The sequence below is a fragment of the Sebastes fasciatus genome, chromosome 22 (genome assembly GCF_043250625.1).
Source record: "Sebastes fasciatus isolate fSebFas1 chromosome 22, fSebFas1.pri, whole genome shotgun sequence".
Classification (NCBI taxonomy): Eukaryota; Metazoa; Chordata; class Actinopteri; order Perciformes; family Sebastidae; genus Sebastes; species Sebastes fasciatus.
In genome coordinates, this window is record NC_133816.1 from 4,241,272 (window position 1) to 4,259,657 (window position 18,386).

The following is an 18,386-nucleotide window of genomic DNA, read 5'->3' on the forward strand; positions in this document are numbered from 1 at the left end:
AGTCGGCTGCCTGCAGCAAATCTAACAGCAGGCAGTAACTTGTTTGATGTCATGGGACAGTTTATAGACTTGAAAGCCGGCTATTCATTCACATCCTCCTGCTAAACACTTGTGTATATTGTGTGTGCACATTTAATAGGCGGCCAGTAAATACTCAGGCTGTTAAGATCTTTGCTTCCATAAATATAATGACTGTGATGCATTAAAGTAGCCCTTTGCGTCCCTGCTCATTATTTTGAATGAGCTACAACAGTTTGTTTCAGACAAGCACTCTGCTTGGTCTGAACCAAAGTGCTATTAACTGTCCTTTTTTTTTAATTAATGCATTTTAAAACTGTACATATGCTTTTGATGGCAGTTCTGAGGAGGCTTTTTAAAGTGAGCATGGGTATAATAGTGATATAGTTTGGTACACAGGCCAGTGTTATGTGCCTCCAGGGTGTTATAGTGCTTTTAAATGAAAGATAAATATGAGCTTTTGGTGATTTTTTTATTGGCCTCCATATTGAAACCATACTAAAACAACGAAACAGACAAACCCATTGTTCCATTATTAACAGTTGCGACAAGAAGCTGGCATACATCTTTGGTATGGAGTCATAATAATCATGAAATCTCTCTGCGTAAGTAATGCCAACTGCCCGCAGGTTGAGTGAGGTAACACCACTCAGGAGTGTATTTTAGTCCCAGGAGGTGCATTAGAGCAGACGCCAGTTGAGCTGTTGGTTAACTGCAGGGAAGTTTAGTATATGGCTTTACTCACTGAATGTGTTGTGTGTGTATAATGTGTTTATTGTAGGGCTGTCAATCATTTTAAATAATTGATCACGATTAATCACACATTTTTTATCTGTTCAAAATGTACCTGAAAGTGTGATCTGTCAAGTATTTAATACTCTTATCGACATGGGAGTGGGCAAATATGCTGCTTTATGCAAATGTATGTATATATTTATTACTGGAAATCAGTTAACAACACAAAACAATGACAGATATTGTCCAGAAACCCTCACAGGTACTGGATTTAGCATAAAAAATATGCTCAAATCATAACATGGCAAACTGCAGCCCAACAGGCAACAACAGCTGTCAGTGTGTCAGTGTGCTGACTTGACTATGACTTGCCCCAAAACTGCATGTGATTATCATAAAGTGGGCATGTCTGTAAAGGGGAGACTCGTGGGTACCCATAGAACCCATTTACATTCACATATCTTGAGGTCAGAGGTCAAGGGACCCCTTTGAAAATGGCCATGCCTGTTTTTCCTCGCCAAAATTTAGCGTAAGTTTGGAGCATTATTTAGACTCTTTCTCGACAAGCTGGCATGACATGGTTGGTACCGATGGATTCCTTAGGTTGTTTAGTTTCATATGATACCAGTATATTTGCTCTGGCTTTAAAACTGAGCCCACTACAACCTAAATAATCGCAAGTTATTGCATTAAAGAAATTAGTGGCTTCAAAGCAAATATGCGCTTTATTATCGCATTAACTTTGACAGCCCTACTTTATTGTACCTTTTATGCGCCAATAACAGACTACAGGATATTTAGAGAAGTTGATGGGATGTTCAGCAGGTAGTACTTGATCAGATGGGTTTACAGAAACAGACTGTGTTCAGAGCTGTGGCCCGGTGTTAGCAGACACTGATGGAGAGTTTGCCAAGTGAGAGCACCGAACAGTGCCACGTTGGCTTCATATATCCTCCATGATGTCACCGCCATGTGAAACCCAACTTAAGCTTTCATGGTATCGCAACGTGGAAGTCATGCGGCAGGATTGTTGTGCGATTGTGAAAACTGCTCCGGTTAAAATGGCTTTGGGAAGAAATGGATGGCTGAAAGATGTGTGGTGGACAGATGGACAGACAGCTGGTAGGCAGATAGACAAACAGACTGGCAATAGAGATGGTAGACAAGCTGATGAATGAGGTGGAAGAATAATGTTAAGTCGTCTGTCATTTACTAATAAAAGAAATTCTAATGATAGTTTGATGTTGTTCTTAGATAGACAGTTTACTTTTTAGTTTTTCATGTGACATGTGTGGTCTTAACTTTGAGAACTAACTTTATTTCGGCAGTTTGCTTTTAGTCATTGAGCAGGAAGGAACAACTGACCATATTTGGGCAAAGAGTCTGATTAATAAATTATTGATTCACCAGGAAGGAGTCTCTTTCTCTCTCTCACTCCCACATCCTCTCATAATGTTGGAATTAAGAGTGAACAAATCAACAAGTGTTCAGTCATTCACCTCTTGTTTCTGTTCCATATTATAAAATATGACAAAAAAAGTGACCAACACATTCGTAGAAACTTCCTTTCCCGCTTTCTCAAGCCTACAGGGGTGTGTGTTTTACGTTCATAAAGATTAATTACTTTAATCTACTTACAGTTGGATTCTGTAAATGCCATAAGACCCACCAAAACAGTTCCTGATCCTGCTACTGAGCTAACTTCTGAGTAAATGAACTGCCAGGCGGCTAATGAATGATCATGTTGGGACAGACAGGTTCTTATTAGGGTTGTTGTTGTTGTTTCAGACCATGTCTAGTCTTGTCTGTTTTTGTTTCTATGTGAATAATCTGCTGGAATATCCTGTAACTGATTATGGATATTATGAATATGGAATTTAAGCGAAGCATTTCATTTATTAGATTACCCAGCGTGTTGCCAGTGTTCAAGAAGTCAGAGGTTGTGTTGATGATTGATCTGTATGAAAGAATTTTAATGTTCTCTAATCCCTTTTGAAATCCGCAGGGATTACATCTCAATAATGACAGAATGAATTAAAAGGCTCCACAAATAAACATTTCTGTGGCAAAGTGGGTAAAAAATGAATGGAAAAAACATCTTTGAATGGAACCTGAATGACCTTGTAGGATAAAAGAATAAAAGGATAAGTCTTTCAATGAATGACTAATGAACAAATGAATGTTGGGCCCTTTTGTTGTGTTAGTAGTATTTGCCAAGAGTGACGTAATGATAATCTGCTGTAATCCTTGTTTGTATGCATTCTTAATTTAATCTGCACGTAATCTCGTCTTTCAGTCCAATTGTAGTGGTAATGACTCACCGGCTCATAGAGGAGCCAGTGAGCTATTTTTCTGTATCTATTTCTTTCCAAGTTTTTTAATTTGTACTTGTTTGCTCTCATGATAATTAGTAATTGATGGAAGAATGGGGGAAAAATCAATTTGTTACAACACCTCAGGCTACTTTTCTCTCAATGTTCCCCAAGATGCACACAAGCACACACATCGATATCATAATTTCCTCCTCAGATCTGTCCTCTGCTGCAGAAATGACAGGCTCAAGAGGAGCTGGAGAGTGGAGGGTGAAAGTGGGCACTTGAAGATGCTGCCCGGATCGCATATTTCAGATGGATGCACGGGGTATTTTGTAATTAGAGTGGGCTGAAGAGAGAGAGAGATGGATATCCTTTTAAGTGAGAGAGAGAAGCTGTATGTGTTTATGCAAATCATTAAAAGCTGCATGGAAATTGAAAGCAAAGGTTAAAAGTTAGCAATCAATTCTAAGTGTGCCACTGTTGCCGTGGCTGGAAAAGTAAAACTGTTGTGAGGATTTAGAATGGTAGATGGGGAAAAAACATGAACTTGTAGTAGCTTAAAAGAACAGTGTGTAAGATTTTGGGGGATCTATTAGCCGAAATTGAATATAATATTCATCCGTTTTCATTAATATATAATCACCTAAAAATAAGAATTGTTGTGTTTTCGTTAGCTTATAATGAGCCGTTTATATCTACATAGGGAGCAGGTCCTCTTCACGGAGTCCGCCATGTTGCTCCGCCATGTTACTACTGTGGCCCAGAACGGACAAACCAAACACTGGCTCTAGAGAGAGTCTTTCGAGTTTTTTCGTTACCTGAAGGCCACCGTAGTTCTCCAACATGCTTGTGAAACTGTGGTAACGTGAGCCGCAGAGTGAAAAACCGTGGTACCACCAGCTGCTGTCTGACTCCTGTTGCTCCTGTTGCTTATTATGGTAAGGATGGCCTCAGAGCGAGGGGAATGGCGTTATCACGTTTTTGCACTCGGTGGCTCACGTTACCTTAGTCTTAGGAGTGAGCGAATGGGTATTCAGTTGGTTGCAATCTGCAACCACACCACTAGATGTCCTACACACTGTACCTTTAAATCACTACTGTGTTAAATAACCGATGATTAATTATCAACGTTTTGCAGATTTTTGATTTAAATTTGACTTCGCAGTTGGGTGAAAACTGGGCAGCACCGGTGACAATCTGTCACCCCTCATGTAGCAGTTAGTAAGCGTGATACAGCAGCAGAGCTCCAGCCCCTGGTGGCACCGCGCCGCTGCCAGTACAAACCTTCCCGAGGCTGGTTGTGACCCTGAGGGACCAGCCAGAGTGTTTACCCCAGAGAGGCTGCTGCAGCACAGACATGTTCAGTCAACACACACAAACCACTGAACCGCTCAGTCAGGCCAAACAAGCTGATGTGTGAATCATTCAACCGTGCTGGCAGCAGCTAGGACTTTGGGCAGCTTTTGGAGGGTGGGGGGTCAAGGTTGGGTGACACTCTACATTTTAACTCAACAAATAGATTTTTAGCAGCGTGTGTGCTTTGGGTGCAAGCGGACCAATCCATGTCTATCAGGAGCTCTTAGTTCAGCTCTATATCATTTTACTCTGTTATGTATGTCTTTTGACTCTACTAATGCTATATATACAGTATATATGCTATTGTTGCCTAATTACAGTGTCAAAACTACCACAACTACTGTGCTTGCATCCTAATTATAGTGATGAATGTTTCCTGGCATCCTACGAAGTATACGTTCTGTGTACTTGGAGCCTGTTTAGTTTGGCTTTCTCCTGTCTGAAGCAACCCACACACACACTGGGACACAATGGCATGCCCACATCACCATCACCAGACCCCGGAGGCTCTGGTTCCTTTTACTTGACACGACAGAGCTGTTTTATCAGTAGTGAGATAGCAGGAAGGCTGACAGGGGCTGCAGAGTCAAAACATATGGAGGCTCTGGTAGGATGTGCTCGATGAGAGGTACATGTTGTTTTAAGAGGGGTTTTTAAAGCTAGGGTTGGTAATCTTCAAAAATATTTTTTGTTTGCTTGTCTTCCACCAGCTGCTAGCTTGACAGCTGTGAGTACTAACAATAGCCGTGTTCGCCATTCACGTTAATTGTGATATGTTTACGTTAATAGAGTGCTCCAGGGATGAGGTATTTTTATAGGCCAACCAGGAAGTTAGCATCGCCCCGGGTTCCCCCGACAAAAAGCCAATGGCATTTTTTCCATTGGGTTTTGGGTTATTGCAGAAAATAAGCTCTGCGGCAAACAAACGTTTATAATCTTATACGCTTTGTTCAGCAAGATAATCTTCACAAATGAACACAACTTTTATGATTTTTGAAGCGTGAATGCAATAGCCAGAAGTAAAAAGCTAATGTTAGGCTATAAATGAACTACTCGGTGGTCGCATGAGTGCCCATGAGTATACACAACGAGGCTGTAAAGGCGGATGAGTCGGCGTGATGGCGTTTAGTAGTCTAATTTAGCCACTTGTTAGCAACCGCCTTTTTTAATACACATAAAGGCTTCAGAATTCACTTGTGGGGTATTTACTGATGTATTTTATATTGTAAAAGCTACTTTAATTGAAAAAGAGTTGGCAACACTGGGCTGGGTTTTTCGGTTGGATCATTTAAAAAAAACTAGTGTACTAGTTTATCAAAATTACCAACCCTATCTTTAATAGAACAGTTAAGGAGCTACAAGTGTCCCTACTTGCACAGAGGTGCATCTAGAGACACAGATAGTCTTGGATATTTCAATCCCTACTCTCATAAAAGAATTACGTTCTATTTCCTCGTCTCCATCCTGGCTGTAAAGAGGTTAGTTCAGCTCTACCGTTTTGCCTGCGGCTCTTTCTCTCTGCTTTTCATATGATTCAAAACAGGACATCATATTCTTCCTGGGAGGAAGTACATTCAACTGATTAGACGTGCAATCGAGATGAAAATCAGCCACGCACAAACAAAAGGTGCACAATAACACACACACACACATGAGATGTTACATGCACATTCTAGACTCTAGATTAAGTGCATTGCATCGTATTGATTATGGATTGTTGTGGTTTATGGTCTATGGCTGTGTGTGAGGCCACATATTCATTACAGCAGCCACTTACATTAATTGCGTGCACACACACACACACACACAGTCAACTCTGCCCTCTTAAACTGTTAACACACACACATTCTCTCAAACACACACTCAGCCAGCCACTTCCCACAGATATCGCTCTACATTCCCTCCCCTCCCCCGCTATCTCCCAAGGTCACGTGTCCAGACAGGAAGTAGCTGGGTGCTCTGGTGTTTTAACCCCTTCTTTGCATGAAAGAAGAATAGAGAAAAGACCTTTTATAACGGTCTTATTTTCTGGGGGGTCACACAGGGAGGAAGGAAAAGAAGTGTTAGAGGGAAGCTAACAATGTCTGTTATTGAAAGAGGTGCAGATTCCTGATAAGCAGTCGTGTGAGAGATAGAAAGAAGATGGAAAGCAGCAGGCGATGACGGACATTTGTTGACCCCTCTGTGACTCCCTCGCTCTTATGTTTTCCCTCTCTCGTTCTCGTATAAGTGCCAGCATCAAGGTGGCCCAAATGCTGTGAATGGCCCTGTTACAGACGCACTGAGAGTGATTTATAGGGGAGCAGCACGGAGCGAGCAGAGAGTAATGCCAACCGGACAGGAAGGGCATCAAAAGAGACATAAAGATAGAGAGACAGAGGGGGAGAGCATGACAGGAAGCAGGTTCAAGCCCAGTATTTTTCCATTATTTCCATGCTGGTCCTATCCTATGTGTGTGTGTGTGCGGTAATCAGATGACAGTAGACTAAATTACCAGATCAGTCACAAGGATGTCACGAATTACCACCTTGAGATGGCTTACAGGCATCTTTTCAGCTTTCAGCTTAAAATATTTGTGGTTATTTTGATAAGAAAGGGGTTTGATAACTTCTGTAAATAGGCCACTTAGTCATATTATATAGGGCTGTCCCCACTTAGTTGATTAGTTGACTAATTGGTCGTTTTGGTCTTAGTCGACTAAGATTTCTTTAGTCGATTAGTTGGGTTTTATGCGTTTTTCATGCTGAATGACTTATTTTTAAGAAGCTTATGAGCAAATGTCTGGTAAACACGAGATTTGAAGTGGTGCTTTTGTGTGATTGTTTGAGGAGAAACTCAGTTTCACACATCTGTCGATTAAATTAACTAATCCATCAGTCAACAAAATCATATGAGTGTTATTCGACTAAGAATTTCTTGGGTCGAGCCGAGGACAGCCCTCTTATTAAATAACATGTTTCCATATTGGCATACCATGTCCATACACGGGTATTGCCTGCAGATATTTGCACAACATCAGCCCACATAACTTCTCCAAAATTTCCTAGGAAACTACGTTTTGAGTTCGGGGAAAGGAAGTTGGAACAATTACAAATAAATCACAAGATGCTTTTTTTTGTCTCTATGTTTTAGTTCCATTTTTGGAGTGACTCATCTCTAGTTTTATTGCATGTAATTTATGGCTCAATCAATCAGTGTTCATTTATCTAACAGGCCTGCACATGCACGATACGACGTGTGAATTCGGAGGTGTGCTTATCGGCTCATCTGTGAGTTTAAAACCTTCTCCGCACCCTCAAATATAATCGTGTGAATCTTTGCAGAAGCACGTTTCATCTTTAAGCCACCACTATCTTGAACTTGAGCAATACAGGAATATAGTTTTTTTCCGTACATATTATATTAGTGTATGATTGTTAAGAATGCATTTCAAGAGTGATTATTAGCTGTTCTGCTACTCTTTTGTTCATCTTTGTTTTACCTGGATGTTGTCAACATCCAAATATTTCACTAACATGTTCTGAGCCTTCAACTTCGCCTCCGTTTTTCCACCTCTGTCCTCACCTCTTCTCTTATTTCTGTCACCCTGCCTTGCCTTTGTCTGTCCTCCAGCACACCTTAGTGGGTGACTTGATGTTCTCTCTGTCCGTGACGCACCAATAATCCTTTTTCACAATAACAACTAATTGCGATAGCCGAGCTTTAGTAATCGACAAAGCGCTGAATGATTTATAGCTCAGGCCTTTTGATTTGGACCATTAGACAAAGATGATTAAAGCACAATCCAGTTTCCTCCATCAACATGCTTTTTGAGTTCAAACAGGCAGAAAATCTAACCAGATGCTTTGGTTTCAGACATTTTTACTCTTAGCTCCTTCTTGAGTAATTGGTGTTAGTGATGTGGAGCTGTTGCGTGTACACTTTGTTCTCTCAACTTGAGAGAACACACACTAACAGTACAAACTAACGCACACTAACCTCCGAACAATCTCAGCTATGGCTGTGCTCACGTTGCCTGCAGAGTTGGTTGTGTGTCTGCAACCTGTCATTGTCAGCGTTCACACATATTTTGTACTTGTGTCACAGTGCCAAGTCAACCGGCTCGGGGTAATAGTTTTAATGGAGCTCACACATTAACACTCACTCGCTCACCCACTCTGTAATGCAAACACATATAAACACTCAGCGAAAGCACTTTCCTGCTTGGACTGACCTCAATACAGTAAGACAGTACGGGTGGAATTGGAAAGGAAAGGCGCACAGTGTAAAGCCCCTTTCCACCCTGGACAAAAAAAACACTAACATCTGGCTTTTGTCTTTAGTGGGAAAGTTTACAATCAGCATTTATCCAGGGATAAATGACTCTGCAGTAGTCACAGGTTATCGGCTCCAGCTCTGATCGGCAGTGATGGAAACATGACCCCCGGATAGACACGGCCATTTTCACCCTGTTTCGGTGCGATGCTACTGTATGTGACGCGCTATTCTCTCCACAACTATTCAATAAAAAGCATTAAGAACATAAAAGAAGGAGTAAATGGCGTATAAAGGAGTCTGGTTTATTCAGTCAAAACAAGCACACACCTGGAAATTGGAGTGAGCGGCGACATTGTTCAACGCCACGCGGCCTACTTTTCCTACTCCTTCCTCAATCCTGCCTGCTCCAGCCATCACTTCCCTCTGTCTCCAACTTCCTTCTCCCCCCCACCCCCCTCTTCATCCCTGCATTGTACCCGGCCAAAATGTTGTTGTGGTCTTTGTAACAGAAACGGGCGATCGGCCATCCTGAAGTCGGACTATTTTTATCCTTGATTGTTACTGCGGCAGTAGGAAAGCAAAAGTGGCTATTTATCACCCGTTATAGAGGTTTGGGTAAACGCCTTTCCTCTACATGGTCTCTCTCTCTCTGGTCCTACACAGTTTGCACAGATCCTATCACAGGAATCAGCTATGTGGTGTGTTATCACATGCTGTGAAATCCTCACAGGTGGCCTCTGTGACCTACTTACGCATGAAGCTTTTATATACACCTCATTACACTCGATATGGACCTGTATTATCTTTTCATCAGCCATGTGCCTACATGTGCTCAATGTGATAGTTACATGGTCCTATCTGCATCTGTCTAGTGGCTGTTTCTCTGATTTTACGCTCGAAACTTGCTATCAAACTAGGCGATCTAGTTCTAAAATGAAACCAGATTCAGCAGTGGCATCGCCTATTTCTCACTTAAAATGTCTTCAGAAGTAGATTTGGGTGGATAAGACAGAATAACAGAATGTTTACGAGCAGGCCGCCATGTTGTTTCCTGTTTGAAACGTTGAGCAGAAAACCAGGGACCAATCAGGTGCATTCCATGAAGGGTACGTCACCGCTTGAATGGCCAGTTGAGTCAAAGAGCGTGGAAGCAAAGAGACGAAACTCTGGTGTTTTTTTCCGTCTTCATTTTGGACTGAAAACACTTATTATATTTACAAAATGTTATTGTCCAACACAGACCATTTTGGTAGATTATGACAATAGAATAGAAATAATTTTGTTTTACTTTTGTACGGCACCTTTTAGGCGGACGTTTTACTGGCATCTGGTAGTCGGTTTCAGTCCACAATGGCGGAAGCGTAGCTTTGCTGCTGGGCCTTGATGTTGCAATGGAACGAACTATTGACTTTCGCCTCTTGGCAATACACGATCTTGAGTTAAGTGGAGCAGCGCGGCCCCTAGTGTCCTCATCGGACCTGGTGGACATGTACCGCTGGATTTAACATTATAGAAATGACCATTGACAATATGTATAATAATTTAGCCCCAAATTCACAGACTGACCGTACACGGTCCAGCCATATACTCAGTTTTGACAGAGTCTTGTTTTTCTTTCTATATCTGCATAGTTCATCTTTCACTGTGTGTAACTGCATTAGTGTATGTGTATCTCACAAGTAAATCACAGTGAGAGTACTGTGAAATCAAGTCAGTCTAAAATAAAAGCTGTTGACACATGATGTCGTTTTTTTTAACTCAATCCAGTCTCTCGCCAAACTCCCCCTGGAGAAAGCTCTGACTTTGCTTCATTGCTCTCTCTCATCACTTCCTTTTCCAGAGATACTTACAGTAGCCTTGATGGGCCTTTTTTGTTGTAATACAAGGGCGCTGACCTACTTGTGTTTGTAGCTTATGTTTTTCCTGTGAGGAAGCTGTATCTGGCATTTGATTTGTCCCAAGCTTGCAGCCGCTGTACACAGCCGCCCCTCCTGCGAGAGAAATAGTAGTATGACCTACACGGGCACACACATAGACGCTCTCATACTGTCACATCTCATTCTGCTCTGTTCAGCAGGCTGGCCTCCAGACAGACAGCGCGTCTGTCTGCTGCTCTCTCCCCATCTCGGCCTGTGTGAATCACATTCGTAAGCTTGTCAGGAAGACTATAATTAAATTTAAAGACCATAATTTATAGTAGCAGTTTGTTTCTCAGATGATGCTGGTGGTTCGGACTGAAAATGGCATGCGACATCAACGGAACCACGGGGGGAGTTACTTAATATGACACAAGATGAAACCACGGAAAGTGATTTACAGCGAGGGGAGATATACACAATGAAGTCACACATCTAGAATAGACACATCAGGAATATTGTACAAATATTAGAGTGAAGGCTAAGACTGTGTCCAGACCGCAAGCGGACGCATATCAGACGTCTTTTTCACTCGCGCCTCTGACGCAACAGATCTCATGTTAATCTATGCAGCTGTCTACACAGCATACGTGCAGGCTCGCGTCTCAGCTGCGTCTCAAGGGTGTAACAGTGACCTGAAGTCTATTTTTTGCAATAATACGCGCGTAAACACGAGGTTGATGGCCAATAAACACTACTACCTTACTACAGTATTACAATTTACTACACATTTAAGGGTTTTAACATTATTTTGTCATTTTAATTATCAAACTTTTATCATATTATCTTTATTTTGTCATTATCTGAGCTTTGATTGTATTGCTTCCAAAGTTTTCTCATTTATTGCTGTTTATTGATTCCGCTTTGAAAAGCGGTATACTAATACGTTTTTTTTCAAAATCTCAAACTTTATCAGCTGCGGACACATTCCTTGTTTAGGGTGAGATCGCCATCTGACGGTCAAAATAATTAGTGCATGCCTTGATCAGGCTCAGAGAAAGTAACCTGTAACCTGTCGCAATTGAATCATATGCATCAGTCTTGATGGAACCATAGATCAGGAATACTCAACATATCACAGGAAAACTGCGGACTCCACAGGAAGTTTGACTGCTCTTTTGCTGCTTGACGCTTTGAAATTTGCAGACAAGGCGGAACCGGCATAGACAGACGCTTCAGTGTCGTATCAATGCTGTCGTGACGTGAGCGTGACACTGACGTCAACCAACAAACTGTGAAATAAGACAACCCAGTCAGTCTTTTGTGGGCTGCCTAGATCAGAAAACATGTGATTCAACCACAGACTGTATATAAGAAGTGGGCGTAGTCATCGTGATGTCACCCATTGGTTTGTGGACTGCTGTTTTGAAGCCTCGAGTTTGGCATTTTGGCCGTCGCCATCTTGTTTTTTTTGCAACCAGAAGTGACACGAGAGGGTGGAGCTAAGTACAATCTAACCCTGAACAAGATGTTTTAGGTGACCAAAATGTTACAATTAACTTTCATGAACTGAAAACACACTGTGAAAGGGTTAAAGTTGTAAGACAAAATCACGAACAATTCCCAGACCGGACAACGCCGTGGTAGCGACCTGTCAATCACAAGATAGCCACGCCTTAAAGCATCCCCTGCTTTATGGTCTATTTGACTCTAAATGGCACCACAATTTACTAAATGAACATCATGCTGTATTGAAGAAGACTTGAAACTAGCTATTAAGACCATAAACTCATGTTTACAATGTTTACTGAGTTAATAAATCAAGAGAGAAGTAGACCCATTTTCTCATTGACTTCACTTGCCCACTAGATTCAACAAGCCATTCAGATCTGGCTCCCCTTCCTGTGTCACATGCAGGCGTATTAGAATATATCGCCCACAGCTTGAGAACTACCTTTGCAAAGGTGCACCACATTTTTTCCGAAAGCCAATCAGAGCAGACTTGGCTTTTTCAGGAATGGATCTTAAAGAGACAGGCGCTAAAACGGAGGATGAATACAGGTATATTCAGATAGACAGTATGAGAAAAATAATGTGTTTTTTAAATATTAAAGCATGTAAACATTTTTTAGTAGAAACCCAAAATACAAGTATGAACCTGAAAATGAGGATGATATGTCCCCTTTAAATAAATGTGGGAATTAGGCTTATTGAAATACTGTTGGCCCTTTCTTCAGTAGTCTAGAGTAAAAATGGAAATAAGATAATGATAAGAAGATAAATGGCCGCCAGATCACAAACTTTCTTCACGATACAGGCCCCAAATCTCCCCCCCTGTTGAACACCTATGGCAGATGGTGGAATATCTTTTGCATCCTCAAGTACAGAAACTTAAAAGTCTATATGCCATGGAGCACTGAAGGTGGTCTGGAGGATCAAGTTGGAGTAACACCTTCCACTCTATCTATTACTTTCACATCTATCACTATAAATTGTATTGTGACTTCTTTAATGCATCAAACACTCAAAGTGCTGATGTCTTGTGGACGTACTGAATAGATTCCTGTTTCAGGGTAAATCAGATTTGCCTCTTTGAGTAACTCTACACTGCTCTGCTTTGTTTACAGCCCTGCAGTGTGTGCCAATATCTTGTAAGCACCTTTCTAGTCCAGATCACGTCTGCAGCTAACAGTAAAACCCCTCCAGACTCCAGACTAGTTCAGTAAGTCAGTCTGGAAGATTGTTTTGGAAATCCTCCCTCGTGATTCCCTGCTTTCTTTGTGTCTCCTCTCTGAAGCCTGTCTTCCGGCCTTTTTCAACATCCCTCCCGCCTCTCTCTCGCTCTCCCCCTCTCAGCTGCTCCCTCTTCTCGATGTGCTCCTTAACCTCTTGCCTTCCTTCCTCTTGGCGTTCCCTCCCCCCAGCAGATTTAACAGTCTCTCTCAAATCATTTTCAAGTAAGCTGTATTAAATGGAAGTGTATCGCTTACGCTTTTCAGGAACAGCAGTTACATTTACCTTGTGAGTGCGCCACAGAGATACATAGTAGGGCTGCACGATTATGGCCAAAATGGCCCAATACTCATTTTTACTGTGAACGCATCATAATGTAACTCAGTGGAACCTCCGTTAACGGAGCTGTGTAGCTCACTGTATGGGAATGAATTACAATATAATAAGAGTCTGATTAAGTTATGTGCTCTATATGTTTTTAAGGTTTTTCCTTGAGGGCTTATTTTGGACTTGCAGTTGAGACAAACTGCAGCTTTTTGTCTTCTTCACTCACGCTGAAGAACTTTCACACTGACGACTAGCTGTTCTTTTAGGAAACACTTGATTTATGCAGCAGAGTTTTCGATGAGCGGAGCATTTTAAACGTCAATATAGCAGTCGATCATGTTTATTTATTACACGGCGTTGTTGAATACTCAATTCTGATTGGTTAATCACGGCGTTCCGTTATTTCTTTATAGCAGACTGTTGCTATGTATAACAGATTGTTGCTATGGGCGCAGTTCTGATGTCGGACTCTGGCGGACTGTTTTTGTGTCAAATTATTAATTTCTTAAGTAAGTAGCCATGTTATAAGTGGGATAATGTACAGCTAGCGCCCCGCGTCGGGGTGCGGCATCGCCCTGTCGGGGTTTCTTTCACAACAATGACCAGCTCGCTGTACATTATCCCTTACTTAAGTGTGGGAAGCCAAAATCATGATCACGATTAATATTTGATTCATTGTGCAGCCCTACTACAAAGTAGAAATGCTGTTAATGGTTAAAAATAATGTTGATTTTCTCTTTTAACTGAACAGAAGTTGCAGTACAGAACCGAGTTTCTATATTTGTTTCCTTTGTCTTCTCGCCTTTCTCACATTTTCTGTTTGCTTTTTTTACTGCATGTAGCAGCAGCAGCAGCAGCACATGGAGCCCACATGTTGTGCAGATCAGTCTTTGTGTCAGACTTCACAGCCCATGAGTGTGTGTGTGTGTGTGAGTGTTAATAACGTCAGTATGTCTGCAAAGTAAGCACGTGTGCACCTTTGTGTCCGTCTTTCGGAGCTTAAATTTAGAAATTCCTTAAGAATACCAGCTTATGTGTCTGTACAGTATGTGTGAGTGTGTGTGTCAGTATTTTTGCACATTTTTGTCTGCGTTGCCGCTTACAGCATGTCTGTAAAATAAAGTCAACTTGCTTGTCTGTCCGTGTGTGTGTGTGTGTGTGTGTGTGTTTTATACTCTGCTGACAGTAAGTCTGTCTGTCACCTCCACTCTCTATCTCACACACACAGGCTGTCCTGCTCAGAGCTAAATCCTCACACCCCGCCCTTCACACACACACACTCTTCATCCAGCTCAGACTTATTAATGCTCATTTTTATAATTCTTTAATCCACGTGTGTGTGTGTGTGTGTGTGTGTGTGTGTGTGTGTTAGATGTGTGCAACAGAAAGGATGTGTGTGATGTTGAGTACTTTAAAAAAAAAAAGTGCCATTGGGTTAATGTGGCACACGAATGTGCACACACAGCATGCAGTGCCTGTCTGTCTGTGCGTTTGAGAGTGTACATGACTGTGTGTGTGTGGTGAAGTAGGGGGCAGTCGGGCAGGTGCAGAGACAGCTGGTGTGGGCAACTCTAACTGAGGGGGAGGACGAGAGCGAGGGAGAGATTCCTAGAGAATGACATGAATATAGGGTGGCAATTGAGCTGCAAAAGAGGGGGAAACGAGTGTACGAGAGTGTGTGTGTGTGTGTTGTTGCCAGTGGTGAGCCGCTTTGATAGCACACACTGAGCTAGTGTGCTTGAGTGAGACAGATGGAGAAACAGAGAAAGAGAGGGAGACTATTAAAGCACTTTTTACAGAGCGACAGATTAATCAGAATAAAGGGATTGATTGGCCTAAGGGAGAAGGCGTGGCGAGAAAAGAGACAAAGATGAACTCACAGCGAACTCCGTTTTCACTTTTACTTGTTTAATAAGCTTAATATCTCTACGCTGGAGGCAAGGGGTGCTCTTAACCTTCACATTACTTATCAGTATCGGGCGATAATTGCTTCGCTGAAATTAAAAGTGTGCATTTGTTGCAGCCATTTCTGTTTAAATGTACTTTCTGTGCAGTTTCTAAACATCTACGATGATTCAAAGGAGCAGATTTTGAGGTTTACAGCAGCGTGTTTTCACTTTAGGCAACAGCGTGACAGTCAGCAGTTTACAGGCGAGCTTTCAATAATGCACTTGCTGTAGATATTACCTGCCTGCCTGGTGATAAAGAGGACCTATTGTGCTCATTTTCAGGTGCATACTTTCAGGTGCAATGTTCAAAAAATGCTTTATTTTCCCATCCCCAGACAGTTGAATGTATCAGTATTGGCCATATGTTTGTGCTCTTCTAAATTTTGGTCAAAGTACATATATTTTGGCGTCAAAATGCTATTTTCCCGAGACCTTCTAAAAACGTTTTCCCATGTGACCTGACTTAGGTTTTTTGCATGACAACGCGACTACATGTACAGTATATATACATCCTTATAGTCCAGTGTATTAACGTTACATACAGTACCAGTAGGTTGGAATGCTCCCTGTTTGGAGAAGCCAACAGGAGTACGTCACTGAAGCTGATTAATGTACTGCTGTGTGGACGCAACGTTAGTTAGGTTAGTTCAGCTATAAGGGTTGTGTGATGGCAAGGTAAAGTGGTGAAAATATTCTAAATATAGTGTACACTTAAACTGATAATTATTTTTTTTCGGTGGCTTAAATGCTTTTTTCTGCTGCTCCCGTCCACAGCCGCTTTACCTTGCCGCCGTTGCCCTTTCCTACGAGGAACTGAAGCCATTATACCGCTCTCTTCAAAGACACCACAAACACTACATTCACAAAAGCAGTAATTTTACCTCGCAGAACGTGGGAGTATACACACAACCCCACTTCAAAAAATCTGAACTAACCCTTTGTTATTACCAAACTTAGCACAGCTAACATTGACTCAGCTAGTGCTAGCGTTCACATTATTCAAAACTTTATTGATAAGCTTACTTTGGTAATCTGGTAACGGCTGAGTGGACGTTTCCATTTGAAACCTTTAATGTTTTAGTTTTGCGTCTTTGTGATGCCTTTATGTACTTTAGAGCTGCAACCACTAGTCAACTGACAGAAAATGAATCGATAATGATCATAATTGTTAGTTGCGGCCCATAGTACTTAATTACAGCGTAGCGCCCCTGTGGAAACACTGTCACCACCACTACTTTATTTCCATTATGTTCTGTCGGATTTTAAACATTTTTATTGTGAACACTGGTGGCTTATGAAAAGGGAAGTTTGCTTTCTGTATGCAGAACAAGAATTTAATTTTTTTCTGTTTTGCATCCTTGAATAATAGAAGTTGAAACTATCCGTCTATTTTCGTGTTTCTTTTGTCTCCTCTCTTTTCTCTGTTTATGTACAACACGTGAGGTAATGGAGGGACACCGCCCTCTAGTGTTCACAAATGGACAATCATCAGTCACTGCACCACGTCATACAGAGACACAGAAATGGCCCGCGCTGCTCTATTTTCAGACAACCACATAACATAAACACAGGGAAAGAAGCCCTCATCATGCCTTCTATTCTTAACCCACGCTTCCATGAAAAGAGACTGACTCTACTTACTACTTTTTTTGTAACTACACTTGGAACTGTGTCTCTTAATGTGCTCTCCTCTCTTCTTCTCTTGTTCCACGTGTTACAGGAGGAGGCCATCCCAGAGCTTGAGATAGATGTGGATGAGCTGCTGGATATGCCCAGTGACGTAGAACGGGGAGCCAGGGTCAAGGTAGGATACGAATATACACAGAGCATACGAGACAGTGGTGTAATGTAACGAAGTAATAATACTTTGTCACAGTAGTTAAATATTTTTTGGGAGTATCTACTTTACCTGAGTTTTTATATTTCTGTCAACTTTCACTTTTACTCTACTACATTTCCTAAATGAAATGTGTACTTTTACTCCGATACATTTCCCCTACGCATCTTCGTTACTATTGGCGGTTGGTGTTCTTTATTCTATGACAGTTTTCCAAAAATTAGATTAAAAAAAATCTGATCACATGCATCAAATCGGAGTTGACTGAGTTATCTTTGGATGTAAACTATTAATTAAAAATCAATAGTGTTTTTGAGAATCGATACAGTATCACAAAACATAATATTGCAATATTCAATATTTTCTTACACCCCTAGTGGTCCTAGCTTTTAAGTTACTTCATTCACGTGATGGGCAAGTGCAAAACAAAGTGCTCTCTAAGCTGTACTTAAGTCTTGATGTCCGTTCAAGTCCAGGCTGCATGTCCGATCATGCTACATGCTATTCGCGACTATGAGGGAAGGAAAAACTGGATTTTGTTCTTTAAATCCTTTAAGTTGTGGACAGCTCGTTTTTCTTTAAGTGTAATGTTGCTTCCAGTTTGAAGGTGGCGTACATGTTAAGAGGAATAAACTTCATAAATCTCAAAATTCTGACTTGCTTGCCTTTTTATTAACAGCATTGACTTGTACTTTTACTTTCAATACTTAAATACATTTAATACCAGAAAATTACTTTTGATACTTAAATGCAGTAAATATCAGACACTTTAAGACTTTTACTCAAGTAACATTCTAATATATGACTTCTACTAAAGTCATTTTCTGGTTAGATATCTGTACTTTTACTCAAGTGTACTTCATCAACCACTGCACACAGGCAAGACACTGTATACAGTATATTCAGACTGTCTCTTATTGTTTTACAGGACTTACTGGTCGAGTGCTTTAAACCTACCGAGGTAAGATTTTTTTTAAAGCTTTCTTCCTTCCTCTCTTCAATC

General features: G+C 41.3%; 2 protein-coding genes across 2 annotated transcripts in view; one reads left to right on the top strand and one right to left on the bottom strand.

Annotated features, from left to right (window-relative positions):
* Nucleotides 1-18,386, bottom strand: part of plcb3 (phospholipase C, beta 3 (phosphatidylinositol-specific)) — a 110,184-nt gene that overhangs the window by 78,668 nt on the left and 13,130 nt on the right. The window lies entirely within an intron of this gene.
* Nucleotides 1-18,386, top strand: part of ppp1r14bb (protein phosphatase 1, regulatory (inhibitor) subunit 14Bb) — a 30,648-nt gene that overhangs the window by 9,204 nt on the left and 3,058 nt on the right. The window contains exons 2-3 of the mRNA XM_074623035.1: nt 17,267-17,350; nt 18,312-18,344. Coding sequence (XP_074479136.1) covers nt 17,267-17,350; nt 18,312-18,344 — 117 coding nt within the window. The remainder of the gene's footprint in view (nt 1-17,266; nt 17,351-18,311; nt 18,345-18,386) is intronic.